The sequence below is a fragment of the Garra rufa genome, chromosome 14 (genome assembly GCF_049309525.1).
Source record: "Garra rufa chromosome 14, GarRuf1.0, whole genome shotgun sequence".
NCBI classification, from domain to species: domain Eukaryota; kingdom Metazoa; phylum Chordata; class Actinopteri; order Cypriniformes; family Cyprinidae; genus Garra; species Garra rufa.
In genome coordinates, this window is record NC_133374.1 from 21,177,168 (window position 1) to 21,197,675 (window position 20,508).

Below are 20,508 nucleotides of genomic sequence, written 5' to 3' on the forward strand. Positions count from 1 at the left end.
TTTAAGAAGTGGCTTGAAACTGATCAACAGCTTGTCTGTACGCAAATTTCTCTGTCTAAAGATGTCAAAGCAAAAACTCATTTTTCCAGGCTATGAAAACAGGACTTCATTTCAGGTTCATTTCCTCTTTGAAAGCCATTTTATCAGCTAGATTGACGTAGAATCACGGAGCCCTAATTGAAAGTTTTAAACACAGGCGACTACACTGGAAGTGTGTAATTCATTATGCATTCAGTCGACAGACACCCTAATTTCTAAAGAATGCGTTGAATTTAATATTTTATACGTTTTTTTTGGTGTAAATATAAATTATTTTCAACTATCACCATCCACCACTAAATAAAAAAGGCAAATTTCGACTTTATTTCACAATTCTGAGTTTATATCTTACAATTCTGACTTTTTTCCATGCAATTCTGACTTTTTCCCCTCAAAATTCTGTGCCCACACAGATTTAAACTGTGAGTTTAAATCTCACAATTCTGTTTATATCTTACAATTCTGACTTTTTTCCTCCAATTCTGAGTTTATATCGTACAATTCTGACTTTTTCATTACAATTCAGTTTATATCTTACAATTCTGAGTTTACATTTCACAATTCTGACTTTTTCCCCTTTAATTCTGAGTTTAAATCAAACAATTCTGACTTTCATTACAATTCTGTTTATATCTTACAATTCTGACTTTTTTCCTCCAATTCTGAGTTTATATCGTACAATTGACTTACCCCCTCACAATTCTGAGTTTTACATCTCACAATTCTGTCTATATCTCACAATTCTAAGTTTATATCTCACAATTCTGACCCCCCCCACACACAATTCTGAGTTTAAATCTCACAATTCTGACTTTTTCATTACAATTCTGTTTATATCTTACAATTCTGACTTTTTTCCTCCAATTCTGAGTTTATATCTCACAATTCTGACTTTTTCATTACAATTCTGTTCATATCTTACAATTCTGACTTTTTTCCTCCAATTCTGAGTTTATCTCACAATTCTTTCTCATTACAATTCAGTTTATATCTCACAATTCTGACTTTTCTGACTTTTCTGACAATTCTGACTGAGTTTATAACTTACAGTTGACTTGTCCCCCTCACAATTCTGACTTTTTTTCCATTACAATTCTGAGTTTTACATCTCACAATTCTGACTTTTTCCCTCCAATTCAGAGTTTATATCTTACAATTGACTTGTCCCCCTCACAATTCTGAGTTTTGCATCTCACAATTCTGACCTTTTCCATCCAATTCTGACTTTTTTCATTAAAATTGTTTATCTCACAATTCTGACTTTTTCCCTCACAATGAGTTTCTCACAATTCTGAGTTTTCCCCTTACAATTGAGTTTATATCTCAAAATTCTAAATTTATCCTTATAATTCTGAGTTTATATCTCACAATTCTAACTTTATCCTTATAAACTCAGAATTGTGAGGGGGAAAAGTCAGAATTGTGAGATATAAACTCAGAATTATATCTCACAATTCTGACTTTTTCCCCCTCACAATTCTGAGTTTATATCTCACAATTCTGACTTTTCTCCTCACAATTCTGAGTTTATATCTCACAGTTCTGAGAAAAAAATCTTAACTGCTTGAAAAATAAAGTCAGAATTGCAAGATAAAGTCCAATTCTGAGGGGAGAAAGACTGACATGTTCTCAAATATGCAAGTTTATATCTCACAATTCTGACTTAACTTGCAATTGTGTGTTATAAAGAATTGTGACTTTTGCGAATTACACTACTCACAATTCTAAAAAAAAAAAAAAAAAAAAAAAATTATATATATATATATTAGTGGTGGGCCGTTATCGGCGTTAACGTGCTGCGTTAACGTGAAACTCTTATCGCGCGATAAAAAAAATATCGCCGTTAATCTATTCTCAAATTTGGGTTGGGAGCTGGGTCTAAACTACGCAAGCTATGATGACTTTCACCTTGATAGTTTAACGCGGATGTATACCGAAGACTATAGAATATGGTCGCGCATTTAAGTCTCCTCCGCCAAAACACAGACGGGATCGCGTAGTCCTCCATTCATAAAAACCGAATCTACTATAGCGAAATGCCACGTAAATTCGTCGTTTTTTGGATTCATAAATCAAATGTTGGTCAGTCACTTAATTCAAATCGCGATATGGACTAGTGTATGTGAAAACTGAAATGCAAAAAGACCGTTTTAATAGGAATCCGATATGTTCCGTTTGCCTAGCTGTATGTATGCATTGCGGAGACGAGCTTTTACTACACGCATACTGAAACACACGTGACGCTCCCGGTAATTTTTGGCATTTTCATCTCACATGAACAGATAAACTCAATCTCCCAAACTGCTGTGAGTGTCACTTTTACCGTTTCATTTGAGAAAACTAGCATCATATCATACTGTATGACACAGAAACTTCACGGCAACCTGTCAAAATAAAAGTACGGTGTAACATGTAATGGGCTGGGTAGGTGTTGACGTTAAAAAAACCCACAATCTAATAGGTAGAAAAAATAATTTCATTGTTAGTTAGTTAGTAAACACAAGTACATCTAATTGAACATAATTTATTTTCATCAACAAATTATCATAGAAAAGCTTTATGAGCTTTATGATCCATTCTCAAAGACTTTAAGTCATTATTTGGGCAGCACACATATTCTGAATGCCTTCAGCAGAATTCAAATTAGCCATTTTAATCTAGATTAATCTAGATTAATTCCAAGATTTAATCTAGATTAATCTAGATTAAAAAAATTAATCTATGCCCACCCCTAATATATATATATATATCTCAGAATTGCGAGATGCAAACTCACAATTGTGAGAAAATCAGAATTAAAAAGTTGCAATTACCTTTTTTTATTTTTCATTCAGTGGCGAAAACGGGCTTCCATATGATTACATACTTTGTAGTTAAAAAGTTTGGGATCAGTACGTTTTTTTTTTTTTTTAATTGCTCTTATGCTCACAGGGCTGCATTTATTTGATTAAAAGTAATGTTGTAAAATATTATTACAATTTTAAATAAACGTTTTACAGTTTCATGTTATCTAAATTTACTCCTGTGTTGGAATGATGAATTAAAGAAGCCATTACTTCAGTCTATTCCAAATTGCTGATTTGCTCCTCAAAAAACATTTTCAATTATTTTTAAGTTGTGCCGGTTAATACAATACATTTTTTCAGCATTCTTTGATGAATAAAAGGTAAAAAAAAAAAAAAAAAAAAAAGAAATCTTTAATGCATCCTTGCTAAAGAAAAGCATTAATTAGACTAAACAAAGACAATGATCCACCAAGTTTGTTTGTAGACAGGTTATGTAGTGGCTCCGACATAGTTCCTGTGAAAAAGTGGTCTCTGTTACCTCAAAGCGGTCTTTGTTCACACATTTTCAAAATGCATTGTGCATCACCTAAAACACCCCCCCTGACACTTATTTCAAATAGCTGCAGAGCAAATATGGGTCAACCAGCCCACCTTTTCCCCTCTCAGATTACATATTATCATTATTAGAAATCTTCCGTATTTACTACCGTAACCCGGGATGCCTAATCATGCTTGTGTACGCTGAGCAAACACATAAAACTAAACCGGTTTTCATACTGAGGTTTCCATCTTACAAAGGTCCACGCACAGTCAAAAGGCTGCCGAATCAAAGAAACAATGCAAAAAATAAAAAAAGCCTGTGAGTGGTTCTCGAGCGAGGCGGGTTTATTCAGATGCTGATGAGAAGTGCGACCTTGCTACGTGGAGCTTCGTCAAAGAGCTTTGCGGGCTCTCTGTAAACAGCCGGTCTATTTCTGGCTGCATGAATGAAGCTGAGGTACGGTGCAGCACAAGCACTCTATACTGCAACTAGAACGGGCACAAGGCCAACCTTGCAGTGGCTGTTTTAAGCACTCTAACAGACCAACATACCCACTTGAATTATGACGTGCTGTCGATGTTAGCTCGATTATTAGATCAAAAAAGGCCACATTTGGTTATAGCTGCATCAGTCATAAAAAATGATCCTGACCCCCTTTTTTCCCAAATTAGCTCTGATGTGAAGTACGGAAGGCTAATTAAAGGATAGATGTGATTATGGCCTATTGAAGAGAGAGAGGAAGGAGAAAGCTCTGGCCCGCTGTGATGTCTGTGCTCGAGCACTCTGAATAATGAGCTCATTACATAGACAGCACTGTGCTGCCAAACAGCCGTCAGCTGATGCATTCAACAGCTGCTATATTATAGATTCATATTCTAATCTCAATAGTCAACTGTTCCATGGAAAAAAAATCAACATGACTAGATTTGTACATTTTCTGAAGACGACGTGAGTGGCAAAACTCGTCACCAGGATGTGAGGGTGTTATGGTGGGTTGCCAGCGCGTAAGGTACAATACCATTCAAAGATTAGGGTCAGTAAGATTTAATATTTTGAAAGAAAGTGTACAATTTTAGGAGGCAAATAAGCATTCAAGTGATCAAAGTGACAGTAAAGACATTTATATAAAAGTTTTGAACCTTCTATTGATCAATGAATTCAGAAAAAAGCATCCGTTTCCACAAAAGAAAGGCAGGCCGGTGGTTTTTAACATTGATATCAAAAGAAATGTTTCTTGAGCAGCAAATTAGCATATTAGAATATGGAAGCCTGTTTCTGCCACTGAATAAATTAAAAAGGTAATTGTGACTTTTTTTAATCTCACAATTCTGACTTTTTTCTTAGAATTGCATGATATAAACTCACAATTCAGACTTCTTCCCCTTCAGAATCGAGATATAAACTTGCAATTGCAAATTATCAAGTCAGAATTGCAATTGCACACAGTCTGAAATTTTTTACGGATGAGAAAATGGAGAAAATCTAACCTAATCTGAAAGTTTTATGACAGATGAAATTTCTTTCATCTTAAAGGCAGTGTGTAAACTTGACTGACATAACGTGAGGTCGTATTTATTTTTTAACGTGTGAACATTTTGTGCAATGGTCTGTAAACAAACACTTCTGATTTTTTTTCTCAGAATTGAGAGTTTATATCTTGCAATTTACTTTAATTTACTTTGTGATTTTATATCACAATTATGACCATTTCTCAGAATTGCGAGTTTATAGCATGCAACTGCCAGTTTATGTCTCACAATTCTGAGAGAAAATTGCGAGTTTGTATCATAAAAAAAGTAAATTGCAAGATATAAACTTGCAACTGTGAAAAACACTATTTCTCAGATTTGCGATACTATTTCATAGATTTGTGACATTTCTTAGAATTGACTTTATAACACGCAGCATTATTTTTATATCTTAATTCTGAGAAAAAAAGTCAGAATTGCAAGATACAAACTCGCAATTGCAAGAAAAGTCAGAATTGCAAGGTAACTTTGAATTTTTCTCACAATTGTGAGATTTATATCACACAATTCTCAGAAAGTCAGAATTGTAACTTTATATCACAATTGTCTATTTCTCAGAATTGAGTTTATTTTGTGCAAAAAAAGTCAGAATTGCAAGATACAAACTTGCAACTGTGAAAGACACTATTTTTCAATTGACTTCATAAAACGGAACCAAGTTGATATCTCAATTCTGAGAAAAAAAAAGTCAGAATTGCGAGTTTGCATCATGCAAAAAAAAGTAAGAATTGCAAGATACAAACTCTCAATTGCGAGAAAAAAGTCAGAGCAGGTTTATATCTCACAATTCTGACTTAAAACATGCAACTGTGAGTTTATTTCTCAGATTTGCGACACTATTTCTCAGATTTATAACACCATCTCTCAGAACTGCGACACTATTTCTCAGAATTTGTGGAACTATTTCTCAGATTTGCAACGCCATTTCTCCGATTTCTCAGATTTGCGATGCCATTTCTCAGATTTGCGACACCATTTCTCCGATTTGCGACGCCATTTCTCAGATTTCTCCGATTTGCGATGCCATTTCTCAGATTTGCGACACCATTTCTCAGATTTGCAACGACATTTCTCAGAATTGCAACGCTGTTTCTCAGAATTTGCGGCACTATTTCTCATAATTTGTGGAACTATTTCTCAGAATTGCAAAGCCATTTCTCAGATTTGCAAAGCCATTTCTCCGATTTGTGACGCCATTTCTCCGATTTGCAACGCCATTTCTCCGATTTGCGACGCCATTTCTCAGATTTGTTCAGAGTTCAGAGTTTGTATCACAATTATGAGAAAAAAAGTCAGTATTGCAAGATGTTAACTCACAATTGAGAGAAAGTCAGAATTGTGAGATAAAAAGTCACATTACAGTTTTTTTTTTAATTCAGTAGCGGAAATGGGCTTCCATATTAGAATGATTTCCAAAGGATCATCTGACACTAAAGACTGGAGTAATGCTGCTGAAAATTTAGCTTCGCCATCACAGGAATAAATTACATATGAAAAATATATAAAATTTATCTTAAATTGTAATAATAGTTTACAATATTACAGTTTTTACTGCATTATTAAACAAATAAAAGCAGCCTTGATGAGCATTAGATACGTTTTTCAAAATCCTCCCCAAACTTTTGAACACAAGTGAATTCAGACTGGTTTTAACATTCGGTATGTTTATGACAGGTGAAACCCGTAAGTATAACAACTTTAAATAATAGCATGACTGTAGTATCACTCATGTTTCATGGAGCAATGAGAAAGGCTGCATATACACTTTTTTCGATTCAATTCACACACTTTCGCTTTGCTTTTCGGATTTCGAATCGGATGTCAATTTTGGATATCATCTGTCGACCCATATAGCTAAATACTTGGGGTTGGTTCAAATCCCCAACCCCAGTTATGAGCAACGGTAATCGTGATTCTGCCCTAGCAAATACCACTAATTACGTGGTTCCAGAATAAAAAGTGTGTGTACACAAATCAAGTAGAAGAACAGAAAAACCTCAAGCATTTCTGTTCTGCATTGTTGCTCTCAAAGGGTATATAATTAGAGCCAAAAAAATCCCACAGAGGTTAGCAGCAGTTGCTATTAAAATAGGTCAAACAGCTCTTTTCTAAAGCACTTTCAAATCATCTCTCGCCCCCTACTCTCAGGAAATCGTGTGCTCGGAGGGAGTGCAGACAAGCCTGTTTGAGCTACAAAAGGCGATAAGAGGCCTCCATTCAGGCTGGCTTTCAGCCATGAGAACTGAAGCATCAGCACTGACACGCACACTCAAACAGCGCCTCCGTACCCACAGCACACGGCCACACAACAATAGTCATTGTCAGACCTTCCTCTACACAGAGCTCAGGCACAATAGAGCTAGTCTGTGCTTGGAGGAAGTGATGGAGCGGTTGAATGACGCACCTGGAAAAGCCTGGTGAAGATGTCGAACTCAAAGACGGAGATGTAGTCGTTGCAGGTGAGGTCGATGGTGGATTTGAGAGCCATGGCCTCCAGACCCGAGCTGATAGGATGAAACTCATGCAGGGCCTGCCGGAACACCTTCCAAGGCACGATGGTCCTGAAATTCAGAGAAATTCAGATTGTCTTAGAATCAGACTGATTTCCTTAAGGTTGTCAAAGTCCAACATCTTTTGTCTATCTATAAGAATGCGGTCGAGTTAATCTTCTACGAGAAAAAAGAACACATTAAGCGTCTCACTTGTCCCCGAACGATCTTCTCCAGAACTCTGCGGCATCCGCTTTGGTGATTCTGAAGTTATCCCCTTGAAATAGGCCGTTGGGAAAGATGGCTTTGAGCTCGGCGAGCATGTGACTGAATATCAGCGACAATTTCGTCAGGTTCCGTCTGAAATACAAGAGAGAGAACAGTTTTAGTTTCACTGAGAGGTTTGACAGATCCATAAAACAGCTTCTGTAATTTAACAACAGGGTTTCAGCAGGTTTTATGAAGGTAAATAAGACATTTTTAGACCAAGTAAAGAATATGTAAGGAATAAACTGAACAAAGCACAATATGGCAATATGGTCTCTAAATGTAAATCTCTTGTATTAAAAATACAAAGTTTGAAAATACAAAGCTTGAAAAGTGCTTCAAAGTTTGAAGATGTAACTTCCAACAGATCTCCTCTGTTTTTTAAAGTAATTTTCCAAAAATAAAAAAATAAAAAAATAATACATACGGCTTGAATACCTCTGCTCCTAACCACTAAAATATGGAAAGAATCTTAGAACTTTTACGGTGCCATATTTGTTTGGTTTTTTTGTCTTGTTTTCCAGTGCAAATGACTGAATATTCTTTAAAAAAGACATTTAAAAATGGCATAAAATAATAAGTCTTGTTTTGTGAAGAACTGATCAAAATAAATTGAGTTTGTCATAATAAAAAAGCCGCATTTAATTCCGAAACTTCATGAATATAAGACCTTCTTCTGCCTTTTTTCCTCCTCCGTGTAGTCTAGTTCAAAAAGGTTCATTTACTCCTCCAACTTCAAAATCGCTCAACTTCGTTGTTTTTTTTTTTTGTAAAGGACGTTTCTTTGCATGCTCGCTTTGTAAACACTGGGTGAAGTCGAGCTAGTGCAAGACAAGTATTTGTAATTAAAAAAATACAGATTTTTTTTTTCGAAAATGATCGTTTCACTACATAAAGACCTTTATTCCTCGAAATGGGATTGTGTAGACGCTTTTGAAGCTGCATTGAAACTGCAATTTGGACCTTGTGAGTTTTGTGAGGATTTGATGAAAATAAATTGAGTTTGTCATAAAAAAAGCAAATATCTGCCTTTGCCGCATTTAATGCCAAGACTTCACGAATGTAAGACTATCTGCTCCAATTTAGGACCTTTTTCTGCCTTTTTTGTGGAAGGAAAAGGCCTTAAGGCTATTTAAGTCCTAAGCCCTAAGATATTTGATCAAACTTGTTAAATCTTAATATGAAATATCAGGTGTCTCATTAAGAGCAATAATAGACAGGGTTGCCAAATCCGTGGGTTTCTCGCAGAATTGGGCTACTTTTAAACTGTTGCCATGGGTTGATTTTTCCCCCATGAGTTAATGGTTTGACATATTGCATAAAGTATATTTGACTGAAATGCTTGTACTGAAGTATTTCATATTCTACTAAAGCTAAAACTGTGGTAGATGTTAAAGGATTAGTTCACTTCCAGAATAAAAATGTCCTGATAATTTACTCACCCCCCTTGTCCAAGACGTTCATGTCTTTCTTTCTTCAGTTGAAAAGAAATTAAGGTTTTTGAGGAAAACAATCCAGGATTTTTCTCCATATAGTGGACTTCAAAGGGAATCAACAGGTTGAAGGTCTAAAATGCAGTTTCAATGCAGCTTCAAAGAGCTCTACACAATCCCAGCTGAGGAATAAGGGTCTTATCTAGTAAAATAATTAATTTTCTGAAAAAAATAAAAATGTACAGTTCCTTGCGAAATTATTCATACCCCTTCATTTTTTTCACATTTTGTTATGTTGCTGCCTTATGTTAAACTACTTTAAATTACTTTTTTCCCCACATCAATCTACACTCCCTACTCCATAATAGCAAAGCAAAAAATAGGTTTTTTAACATTTGTGCAAATTTATTAAAAATAAAAAACTGAAAAGATCACGTTGCATAAGTATTCATACCCTTTTCTGGGACACTCAAAATTTAGCTCAGGAGCATTCATATTGCTTCTAGATGTTACTACACTTCGAGTGGAGTTAAACTGTGGCAAATTCATTTGAATGAGTATGATTTAGAAAGGCACACACCTCTCAGAAAAGGTCTAACAGCTGAAAATGCATATTAGAGCAAAGCCAGAGCCAGCCCCCAACTAAAAAATTTACACTCCATACACCATAATAATGACAAAGCAAAATCCAGATTTGCAAATTTTACAAATTTATTAAAAATAAAACACTGAAATAAGTACATTGCATAAGTATTCATACCCTTAACTCAGTACGTAGTTGAAGCACCTTTAAAGCCTCAAGTCTTTTGGGGTATGATGTGACAAGCTTTGCACATCTGCATTTGTAATTATCTGCCATTCTTTGCCTCACCTTTTCACCTCTCAAGCTCTGTCAGCTTGGATGGGGGCTGGCAGACATTTTCTAGAGTCCTAGTTGTTCCAGTCGTCTTCCATTATGGATAATGCTTCAGCGAACCTTCAATGCAGCAGATTTTTTTCTGAACTCTTCCCTAGATCATTGCCTTAACGCAAGTCTGTCACTGAGCTCTACAGGCAGTTATCTTGACCTCAGGACTTGGTTTTTGCTCTGATATGCATTTTCAGCTGTTAGACCTTTTCTGAGAGGTGTGTGCCTTTCTAAATCATACTCATTCAAACGAATTTGCCACAGTTTAACTCCACTCGAAGTGTAGTAACATCTAGAAGCAATATGAATGCTCCTGAGCTAAATTTCGAGTGTCCCAGTATTAATACTTATGCAACATGATCTTTTCAGTTTTTTATTTTTAATAAATTTGCACAAATGTTAAAACCTATTTTTTGCTTTGCCATTATGGAGTAGGGAGTGTAGATTGATGTGGAAAAAAAGTAATTTAAAGTAGCTTAACATAAGGCAGCAACATAACAAAATGTGAAAAAAATGAAGCGGTATGAATAATTTCGCAAGGCACTGTATATACTTTTTAACCACAAATGCTTATCTTGTACTAGATCTGCATCCTCGATTTCAAGCTTTCATAATCACATTGAAAAGGTCATGTGCAATTAGTTCTTCATCTTTGTATTCCAATTCATTTTCTCCTTTTCAAAATCATCCGACATAGCTGTTTTACCTTTTTTTGTAAAGGGTGTTTGACTTTCTTTGCACGTTCGCTTTGTAAACACTGGGTCAGTACCTCGGTCTAAGTCACACATGATATGTAAAGTCAAGCTAGTGCAAGACTAACATTTGTGGTTAACAGTGTCTAAATTTTTAATTTTGAGAAAATGACAGATCGTTTCGCTAGATAAGACCCTTATTCCTCTGCTGGGATCATGTAGAGCCCTTTGAAGCTGCACTGAAACTGCAATTTAGACCTTCATCCCATTGGTCCCCATTGAAGTCCACCATATGGAGAAAAATCCTGGAACGTTTCCTCAAAAACCTTAAATTCCTTTCAACTAAAGAAAGACATACATCTTGGATGACATGGGGGTGAGGAAATTGAGGAAAATTTTATTCTGTATGTAAACTAATCCTTTAAGTTTTGTGAAGGAGTGCCACTGGTAAGGAGCCTGTGAACTGTTTATGATTATTACGATATATGTGACCCTGGACCACAAAACCAGTCTTAAGTAGCATGGGTATATTTGTAGTAAAAGTCAAAAATACATTGCATGGGTCAAAATTAGTTGAAAAATGAGTTTTCTTTAATGCCAAAAATCATTAGGATATTAAGTAAAGATCATGTTTCATGAAGACATTTTGTAAATTTCCAACCCTTATTACATCAAAACTTAATTTTTGATTAGTAATATGCATTGCTAAGAAGTTCATTTGGACAACTAAAGGTGATTTTATGAGTATTTTGATTTTTTTGCACCCTCAGATTCCAGATTTTCAAATAGTTGTATCTCAGCCAAATATCGTCCTATCCTAGCAGACTATACATCAATAAAACGTTTATTTATTCAGCTTTCATAAATCTCAATTTCAAAAAATGTACCCTTATGATTAGTTTTTAACAGTGACTGTAAAATATGTACTTTAGGTATGGGAACTGCATATTTTGATTTCTGGAAAATAATCATTGTGCTACTTTTGATTGGCCATTGGGCTAGTTTTGTTAGGCAGACCTGGCAACCCCGATAGCAGAAGTTATTTCCCCAAAATGTGAAAACATCAGCAGATTCTGAAGGCAGGCCTGGTGGTGATTGGGTATTTTTGTGGCCGGCGGGCACCGCGAAGGAGCACGCTAGGCCCATATCAGCAAGGACTGAATGCCTGCTGCATTTTTCTGATTCCACCGACTCTATGCACATGAGCCCAAGGCAGGCAGGCGAGCACAGGGAGGGTCGCGCTGCACGGTAGGGGGAGGAAGTGGAAAGAAAGCCATGATTTACAGGGCAGCACAGTGGGGGATTGTACAAGCGCTCCAGCCTGGGGAATTGACATGCACAAGAGAGAGTCTGAGTGTGGCAGCACCGCAGCTGCCTCCAAAAACGGAATCCTTACTTAGACTACGAGGGGAAAAAAGTGAGAAAAGAGGTGTTACAAAAATAATTCAAAAGTGGAGTGTAAACTACAAGAAATGAGACACACACAGTGTACAACCATTCACTATACGAACAGCACTTAGGGTAGATGCCATGTTTAATTTGATGAACTGCAAAACCTTAAATTCCCACTGTCTTCCTAGCCTGCGTTTACATACTTCTTTATCTATGGCTCTGGGAACAGTTGTTGTTTGTGGCAATAGGGTGCCAATGTGCCTTCTGGGGAAGCCAGCTGTGCCAAAAAGGACACATACGAGGAGTTTAGCGATGACATTTGTGTGGTGAGGCGGCAGACCTTTGGTGTAATACTGACTGGCACTTTCAACCAAAATGTTTGCAATCGTGCGCATGGCTGAAAGAGTGACGCACACAAGAAAAAAAGCGAAGCACGAAAGAGACCCAGGACACACTTGAGTCTGTATATTTATGTAGATTTAAACCATGAGGGAGAAGAAAGGCTTTCGGTAGGAGATTCAAACTAAGTAGGGCACAGATGCACAGAAAGCCCAGGCTCATGCAGCCGGGTTCGCTCAATCACTCACTAAAGCTGTCGCACTGAGGACGGCGTTTGAGAGCTGCACTCCGTTAATCCCAGAGTCAGAGGCGGCACTGAAGCCCTCATGCTGACAAACAATCACAATGAACAGCTTTTCTAATGTCTTTGAATAGGCTAATTCACATTAGAAAGAGAAAAACAACACTTTGAGTACAAATGTGCATGCATTTATACTACACAGTATGCTTAAAAAGAAGTAAAATGAGTAAAATGTCCAATTATCAACCGAATGACACAGTGTGTTTGCTAAAAGAAAAAATAAAGCCAGTGGACACTTTGCTATCCCATAAGGCCTTGAGGAGTTGTTAAAAATAATATGAAACAAAATATAATTAGCTAGGCTGGATGCCATGTTTAGTTTGATTTATTATTATTGTTATCATTTTTTAAACAAATAAATCAAGTGTTTAAATAAACATGGATTTCTATTTCACAGTAGGCCTTTCGGAGAAAAACAAAAAGCCAAAAACAAAAATAAATAAATAAACAAACAAACAATCAAACAAATAAATAAAAAAGAGCCAAGCTGGATGCCCGATTAATTAAAAATAAGGCTTACTATTATTATTAATAATAATAATAATAATAATAATAATAATAATAATAATAATAATAAATGAAGTGTTTAAATACACATGCATTTCTACTACACAGTAGGCCTTTCAGAGAAAAAAATAAAATAAAATAAATTTAAAAAGCCAGGCTGGACACCATGTTTAGTTTGATTTATTATTGCTATTATTTTTAAACAAAAAAAATGAAGTGTGTGTTCAAATACACATGCATTTCTACTATACAGTAGGCCTTTTGGCACAAAACAAAAACACCAAAAAAAAAAAAAGAAAAAAAAAAAAAAGCCAGGCTGGATGACAAATTTATTTTGATTAAATTAAAATAAAGCATACTATTATTATTATTATTAATAAATGGAATAAATTAAGTGTTCAAATACAAATGCATTTCTACTACACAGTAGGCCTTTCGAAGCAAAAAAAAAAAAAAAAACACAATAAAATAAAAAAATAAGCCAGGCTGGATGCCATATTTAATGTGATGTAAATGAAAATGTATTAATTTTAAAGAAAATAAATTAAGTGTTCCAATATGCATGAAATTCTACTACACAGTAGGCCTTTCAGAACAAAAATGAAAAATAAAATAATAAAGCAGACTGGGTTCCATATTTTATGTGATGTATTATTTGTGTGAAGCTTATTATTATTAATAAAACAAATCAATTAAGTGTTCAAGTTCACATGAATTTCTACTACACAGTAGGTCTTTTGAGCAACAGCAAAACATAAGCAAAAAATAAAAAATAAAAAAAATAAAACAAGGCTTTATTTTATTTATTTATTATTTATTTGATTTTTTTTTGGTGGATGCTATATTTAATTAGGTGTAAACAAAAATGAAGCTTATTATTATTATTATTATTATTATTATTTAAAAAAATAAAAAATAATAAATCAATTAAATGTTAAAATATGTGTGCATTTCTACTACACAGTAGGCCTTTTGGAGCAAAAAACAAACAAATAAATAAAAGAAAATAAAAATAAGCCAGGCTTGATGCCATATTTAATTATGTAAATGCAAATAAGGCTTGTTAATAATAATAAAAATTATAACAATAATAACAATAATAATGATAATTATAATAATAATAATACAAATCAATTAGGTGTTCAAATACGTATGCATTTCTATTACACAGTAGGCCTTTTGGAGAAAAAAAAAAAAGGCCAGAGTGGATGTCATTATTTAGTTTGATGAAAATGAAGCTTATTATTATTATTACACAGTATCAATCAATATATCTATTACACATTAGGCCTTTCAAAGCAATTAAAAAAGTAACATAAAAATTATAATAATTAAAAAAATAGATGCTGTATTTAATTTGATGTAGTCTCGTGTAGCCAGACCTTCAGACTGACGGCTGAAGGTCTGGAATTCATGGCAGCTTTCATTGGCCAAGGCCCGCCCATAAGACTGTTTGATCGACATGTCAAACAACCAATCACAGTTCGTTTCGTTCAGCGTCACGTTTCTGTGCGTGGAAATGCCCCCACAACAACAGACTGGCGTGCAAAAAGTCAGTCATTGAAATAACCAGCATTGAAAGATAACGAAGAAGAGGGAGAACAAGCAGTAAGTCAGTAATTTGTTCGCAAACGTCGCAAATGTGTATAACAACAATGGCGTCTGCATAAACACCTTTTAGCAAAAAGTCTCCAGGGTATATACAGCAATCCTTAAGTTAAATTTACTACTTTTTAATACCTTTTTTACTACCTTCAGAATTTTTTTTAAAACCATCACGACACTGAATTGCAAGTGTTAATCAGCGACCTTTCTATTATTTACACAGATTTTGACATATATAACATACAAAAAAAGTATAGATTTAGAGACTGATGTTGACAACATATTGCACATATTTATTTCACTTAGTAAATAAAAATAAAACAAACTACATAAAATGTGCAATGGAGAGAATGGATAGTTCCAGCACACTGGCTGGCATTCACTGCAAGATCAAGCATTTTAATGTGAATATATCATATTGGAGAGAGTTTTACCGTGCATCCTGCTGTAACCGGAAGAGGTGCGCGCGCTGTTTGAATAACGTTACTGAATGGAGAATGATTGACAGCCGCAGGGGAGGGAAAACGAGTTTCCGTAAACTTTAATGTAGTAAATAGACTTCTGTCCCTCTCTCCGAGCACGCATTCCGTTTTTATGTTTAGTGGATTGCATATGCGACCGAAGAGCGTTAGCTCCCATCCAGTTGACATTGATGTTTTTTTTACACACCGAACAATAAGCCTGCCTGTTATTCCCTACTACAGGCCTGAGCCAGTCCTTAAACGCTGGGTCGTTCACCCAGCTACCAGAAAACTTGCATTTGCCCATGAAGACGACGATGGTTGTCCAGTCGTTGAAGATATGCCTTGAAGCAAGTCTAAAATAAAACGTACGGTGCGATTTTTGAGGTCGTACGAGCTCGCATGCGATTTCTTTGGTTATCGGAGGTAATCGTCTCTTCTCGTATGGTCGGGGCTCGTATGGTGTGTGAGAAATTACGAGACGAGCAGAGTGCCTTACGAGCACTTCCCGACCTCACGATCATTTTTAAACATGTCAAAAAACTTCGGGAGCTGTCGGATTGAAAACGTGACATGTGTGCTGTTGGACGAGCCGATTTGTTGATCAAACTGGAAATGACCAATCAGAAGCTAAAGAAAAGGAAACCACAGAACAAGATGAACATGACAGCGCCACGGCGACTTGGACTATCAAGAAAGAGGATAAACTCGCTGAACTTTGGCAAGAACAGCGAGGCCTGGCTCTGGGCAAAAGAAAAAATGGGGGTGCAGTGCAGTGATGCGCGGGTTGAGTCATCCAAAAATATTTTTTATGATATTCGGGTCGCGGTCGTTCGGGTCGTTTGAAATAAAGATGCCAATCAAACCTTTGTAATTTATATAGTAGCCTACTTGACAATTTTCTATGAAATACATAGACCTACTATTTATTGGCTGAACAAAATATAGCCCACCTTTTGAATGTTGAGCGTTATTAACTGTTGAATAAATGCTGATGCAGGACAAAATGCCTATTTCCCAACACGTTGAACTGAGAAATGCCATTGCACCATTTTAATAGGCTACTTTTAAACGAATATAGCTCAGTAATGTCATCTTTTTTTGTTCTCTTTCTTTTTGGAATTATTAGACGCATTTCACTGTCTTTATTGTCTTTAATTTTCTTAATTATACAATTTCTAGCACTATTTTTAAACAAATATATATAAAATCTCATGTATAGGCCTATGCTTGTTTAAACCCAGGGATTAAAAACGATTCCAAGTAAAAACTGTATTTTTTCTTTACATTTCCAGAGAGCGAAAACGAACGAAATCAAATAAATCCAGGCACTATAATTAAATTATTCGTTTGATACAACTATTACAGCTATATAATTAATATATATATATAATAATATTATTTAGTCATATTCGTGATTCCTGAATTTATATATGAAAACTTCGTTTTGAAGTGCATTAGATATGTTTGTAAAAGAAAATTCGTTCAGCTGGCCTATTAAATTGATTTAATATTCTTGATAATTTTTAGAGGAAGTTAAAAGTTAAGAAAAAAGGGAATTAGCTTGTGGTCTATATATATTTAGGGCTATAGGCTAATCTTTTCCTTACATTTTATTACACTGTGTAGATCGAAATAAAAAAAATTATTGATCATATTTTACATCGGAGAATCACCGACATAATTTAGAGTATAGCCTACTTCGAAAATGAAACTATTTAAATCTGTATAAAGGAAAGACAAAATAAATCACAACAAGAAAAATCTGTATTTTTCTTGTAATCAAGAACATTTCTTTTGACAAAATTACCTAATTAATGCCGAATGATGTTTGACAGTGAACGAATCTCCACCGCATATAATTGCTGCTGTCAGTCGCAAATATTAAACATGCGGGTCAGGAAGCGGGTCGGGGACTATATATATACACTGCTGTAAAGGTGAAGTTTTGTCAAGTTTGCAACGAGTGTACACACGCAAGGGTGATCGGACGGTACTTCCTGCATGTCTAGCAAAGAGTCACGGCTCATATTTTTTAAATGCAGTAAAGAGATAGACAGAGAGCAGTTGTATTTAACAGTAGCCTACATACACAGTATATTATACACAGCCTTCCTCTCAGAATGCGATTGCCTCGGAAATCGGCAGGTTTTAAAATCGTGCCGTGTACCACTGCGTCCGTAAAAAAAGTCATTCGTGACGTGTGCGTGGCCATACGGTCTTCCGACCGTCAGAATTCGCACCGTGTACGGCCGCCTGCAACTTCTGTGTTCTGAGATGTTGCCGAACGACCACTAAATATGACGTCAGCATCAAACATAAGTTGAGCCGGAGACGAAAGATCTTTGATCATGTCCCCAGATATGCTAAAGCCCATATTTAAACGAACTAACGCGAACGCAGATAGAATTTCAATCAGAATAGGACACCTGATAGTCTGAAAAAATAATACCTAATTTGGAAAAAATAATACCTTTGAGACCACATTTAATACTTTTAATGGCCTTAAATTTGACAATTTTGATTTATCACTTTTTAATACTTTTTAAAACCCCGCGGATACCCTGGTCTCCCGGAAATCCAGTCAAATTCAACTAATCAGATGATGACTTCGACATTCCTGAAGTGTTTCCAGTTAAGCGTACCATATGCATCAGACGTTTAGCCAACGTTCCGTGGGCGTGACGTCTGAGGCTGAGACTAAATTTGATGTAAACAAAAATGAAACTATTACAGATGCAGAGGGATAGATGGGATTGATGAGAACAGTGTTGATTATTCAGCCAACAAATAATTGAAAATACAGTTTTCTTCAAATCAAAAATTCATTAAAATATGAAAAAGCTGTAAAAAATAAAGCGACATTACCCAGTGACAAAGTTCTAATCGTTTCATTGTCACTACATTATATATGACTACTGTTTAAGTTTTGGTAAAAAATAACACCTGAGTAAAAGGCATCAGTGAACAATGTGATCAATCTTCATTTCCAGGAAACCTTCTTTATCAGTGGTCAAGGTTCATGCAATTCACTATGGGAATTCAGACACAGCCAAAGTGTTTCATTATTGCCGTTTCATGACTGCCTGCATTAAAACAATCCATCCGACCCCTCCTCCTCCCCAGTCTCTCGGTTGGCCGGCCTCTCCTTGCTGCTGCTGTAGGCCAAGCCCTGCCTAGATACTGTGCTTTTGTCAGCTTCCCTCCTCTTTTGGCCTGACCTTTGACCTGCAGCTGGCTGCTCCCTTCCTGTTTCCTGTTTTCCGTGATAAAACAGCCAAGCCAACTGGAGGAAGCTAAAGCGGTCCGCTCGTGCCCACGGCTGATTATCAAAGACCCTACAGTCCAGAAGCGTCACACCTACAGTATCCCTTTAACGCCTGCCTCCATTTATCCACACAAGAGCCAGTTTGCACTAGTTTACACTAGCATTGCTCAACTAGTGCACAATTCAAAAGCCAACTTCCCTAAAACTTTGAACATTTCCCTAAATATTAGACTTGTGGGTATCTAAGGAAGTGACTTTCTCTGCCACTGGACGCTTTTTACGTTCATGAGAATATGTGAACAGATCATGGATTCTGTGTTTCCTTGTCAACACAGCCACCCCTTGCCAAATTTAACTGTCCGGAACTGGCTTCACACCGGATCTCTGTCAGGAAGCGGTGGTGACAGCAGTCATACACCCAAGCAAACAAACACACACACACACACACACACACGTTGGGTTTACATGTTTTATGGGGACATTCCATAGGCGTAATGGTTTTTATACTGTACATACCGTACTTTCTATCGCCCTACACCTACCCTACACCTAAACCTAGCCCTCACAGGAGATTGTGCATACTTTTACTTCATCAAAAAAAAACTCATTGTGCATGATTTATAAGCCTGTTTCCTCATGGGGACCTGAGAAATGTCCCCACAAGGTCAAAATCTACTGGTATTACTATCCTTGTGGGGACATTTGGTCCCCACAACGTGATGAACACACACACACACACACACACACACACACACACACACACACACACACACACACACACACACACACACACACACACACACACACACACACACACACACACACACACACACACACACACACACACACACACACACACACACACACACACACACACACACACACACACACACACACACACACGTTTGTTTTTGTGAATTGTGGGGACATTCCATAGACGTAATGGTTTTTATACTGTACAAACCGTACTTTCTATCACCCTACACCTTCCCTACACCTAAACCTAGCCCTCACAGGAGACTGTGCATATCTTTACATTCTCAAAAAAATTTATTCTGTATGATTTATAAGCCTTTTGAAAAGTGGGGACATGGGCAATGTCCTCATAAGTCACCCTCTCCTTGTAATACCTATGTCATACCCATGTTATTACACACATTTGTGTCCTGATATGTCACAAAAACACGCCCACACACACACACACACACACACACACACACACACACACACACACACACACACACACACACACACACACACACACACACACACACACACACACACACACACACACACACACACACACACACACACACACACACACACACACACACACACACACACACACACACACTCTGTTCACAGTGATCTGTCGCTGTCTATTCCCATCCATTGTGTCATCTGACGTGGTCCTCTGGTGGGATGCATGTATATTTTATTAAATGCAAATAATATAATGCAACTACCCGTACAATCACGCATGACTGCGACAGCAAAATAATTAGGTTTAAAAAAAAAAAAAAAAAAAAGAGCAAAAGTATATTCTCATCCAAGGTAACTATTCAAATGAAAGACACTAACATGGATAGGTTATGTGGCATGCCATTATTGTCGAAAACCAAAACCAGTCTGAATATGTAAGGAGATATTTAGAAACCAAATATGTTGATTTTCCTAATCCGCTAATTTTGTTTTTACACACACTAGCTTCAAAATGTTTTCAAAAGAAATTATGCTCACCAAGGCTGCTTTTTTTGGGTAAAAACATGACAATGTTGTGAGATAATATATGTTAATATCAATATATACAGTTGAAGTCAAAAGTTTACATAACCGTTGCAGAATCTGGAAAATGTTAATTATCTTACCAAAATAAGAGGGAATTATACAAAATGCATGTTATTTTTATTTAGTACTGACCTGATGAAGATTTCACATAAGACATTTACATA

General features: G+C 36.2%; 1 protein-coding gene across 1 annotated transcript in view; it reads right to left on the minus strand.

Annotated features, from left to right (window-relative positions):
* The window catches only part of cbl (Cbl proto-oncogene, E3 ubiquitin protein ligase), a 51,447-nt gene that overhangs the window by 13,986 nt on the left and 16,953 nt on the right, over positions 1 to 20,508 (minus strand). The window contains exons 3-4 of the mRNA XM_073817664.1: positions 7,598 to 7,744; positions 7,300 to 7,456 (exon numbers count right to left, since the gene is read on the minus strand). Of these exons, the coding sequence (XP_073673765.1) occupies positions 7,300 to 7,456; positions 7,598 to 7,744 (304 nt within the window). The remainder of the gene's footprint in view (positions 1 to 7,299; positions 7,457 to 7,597; positions 7,745 to 20,508) is intronic.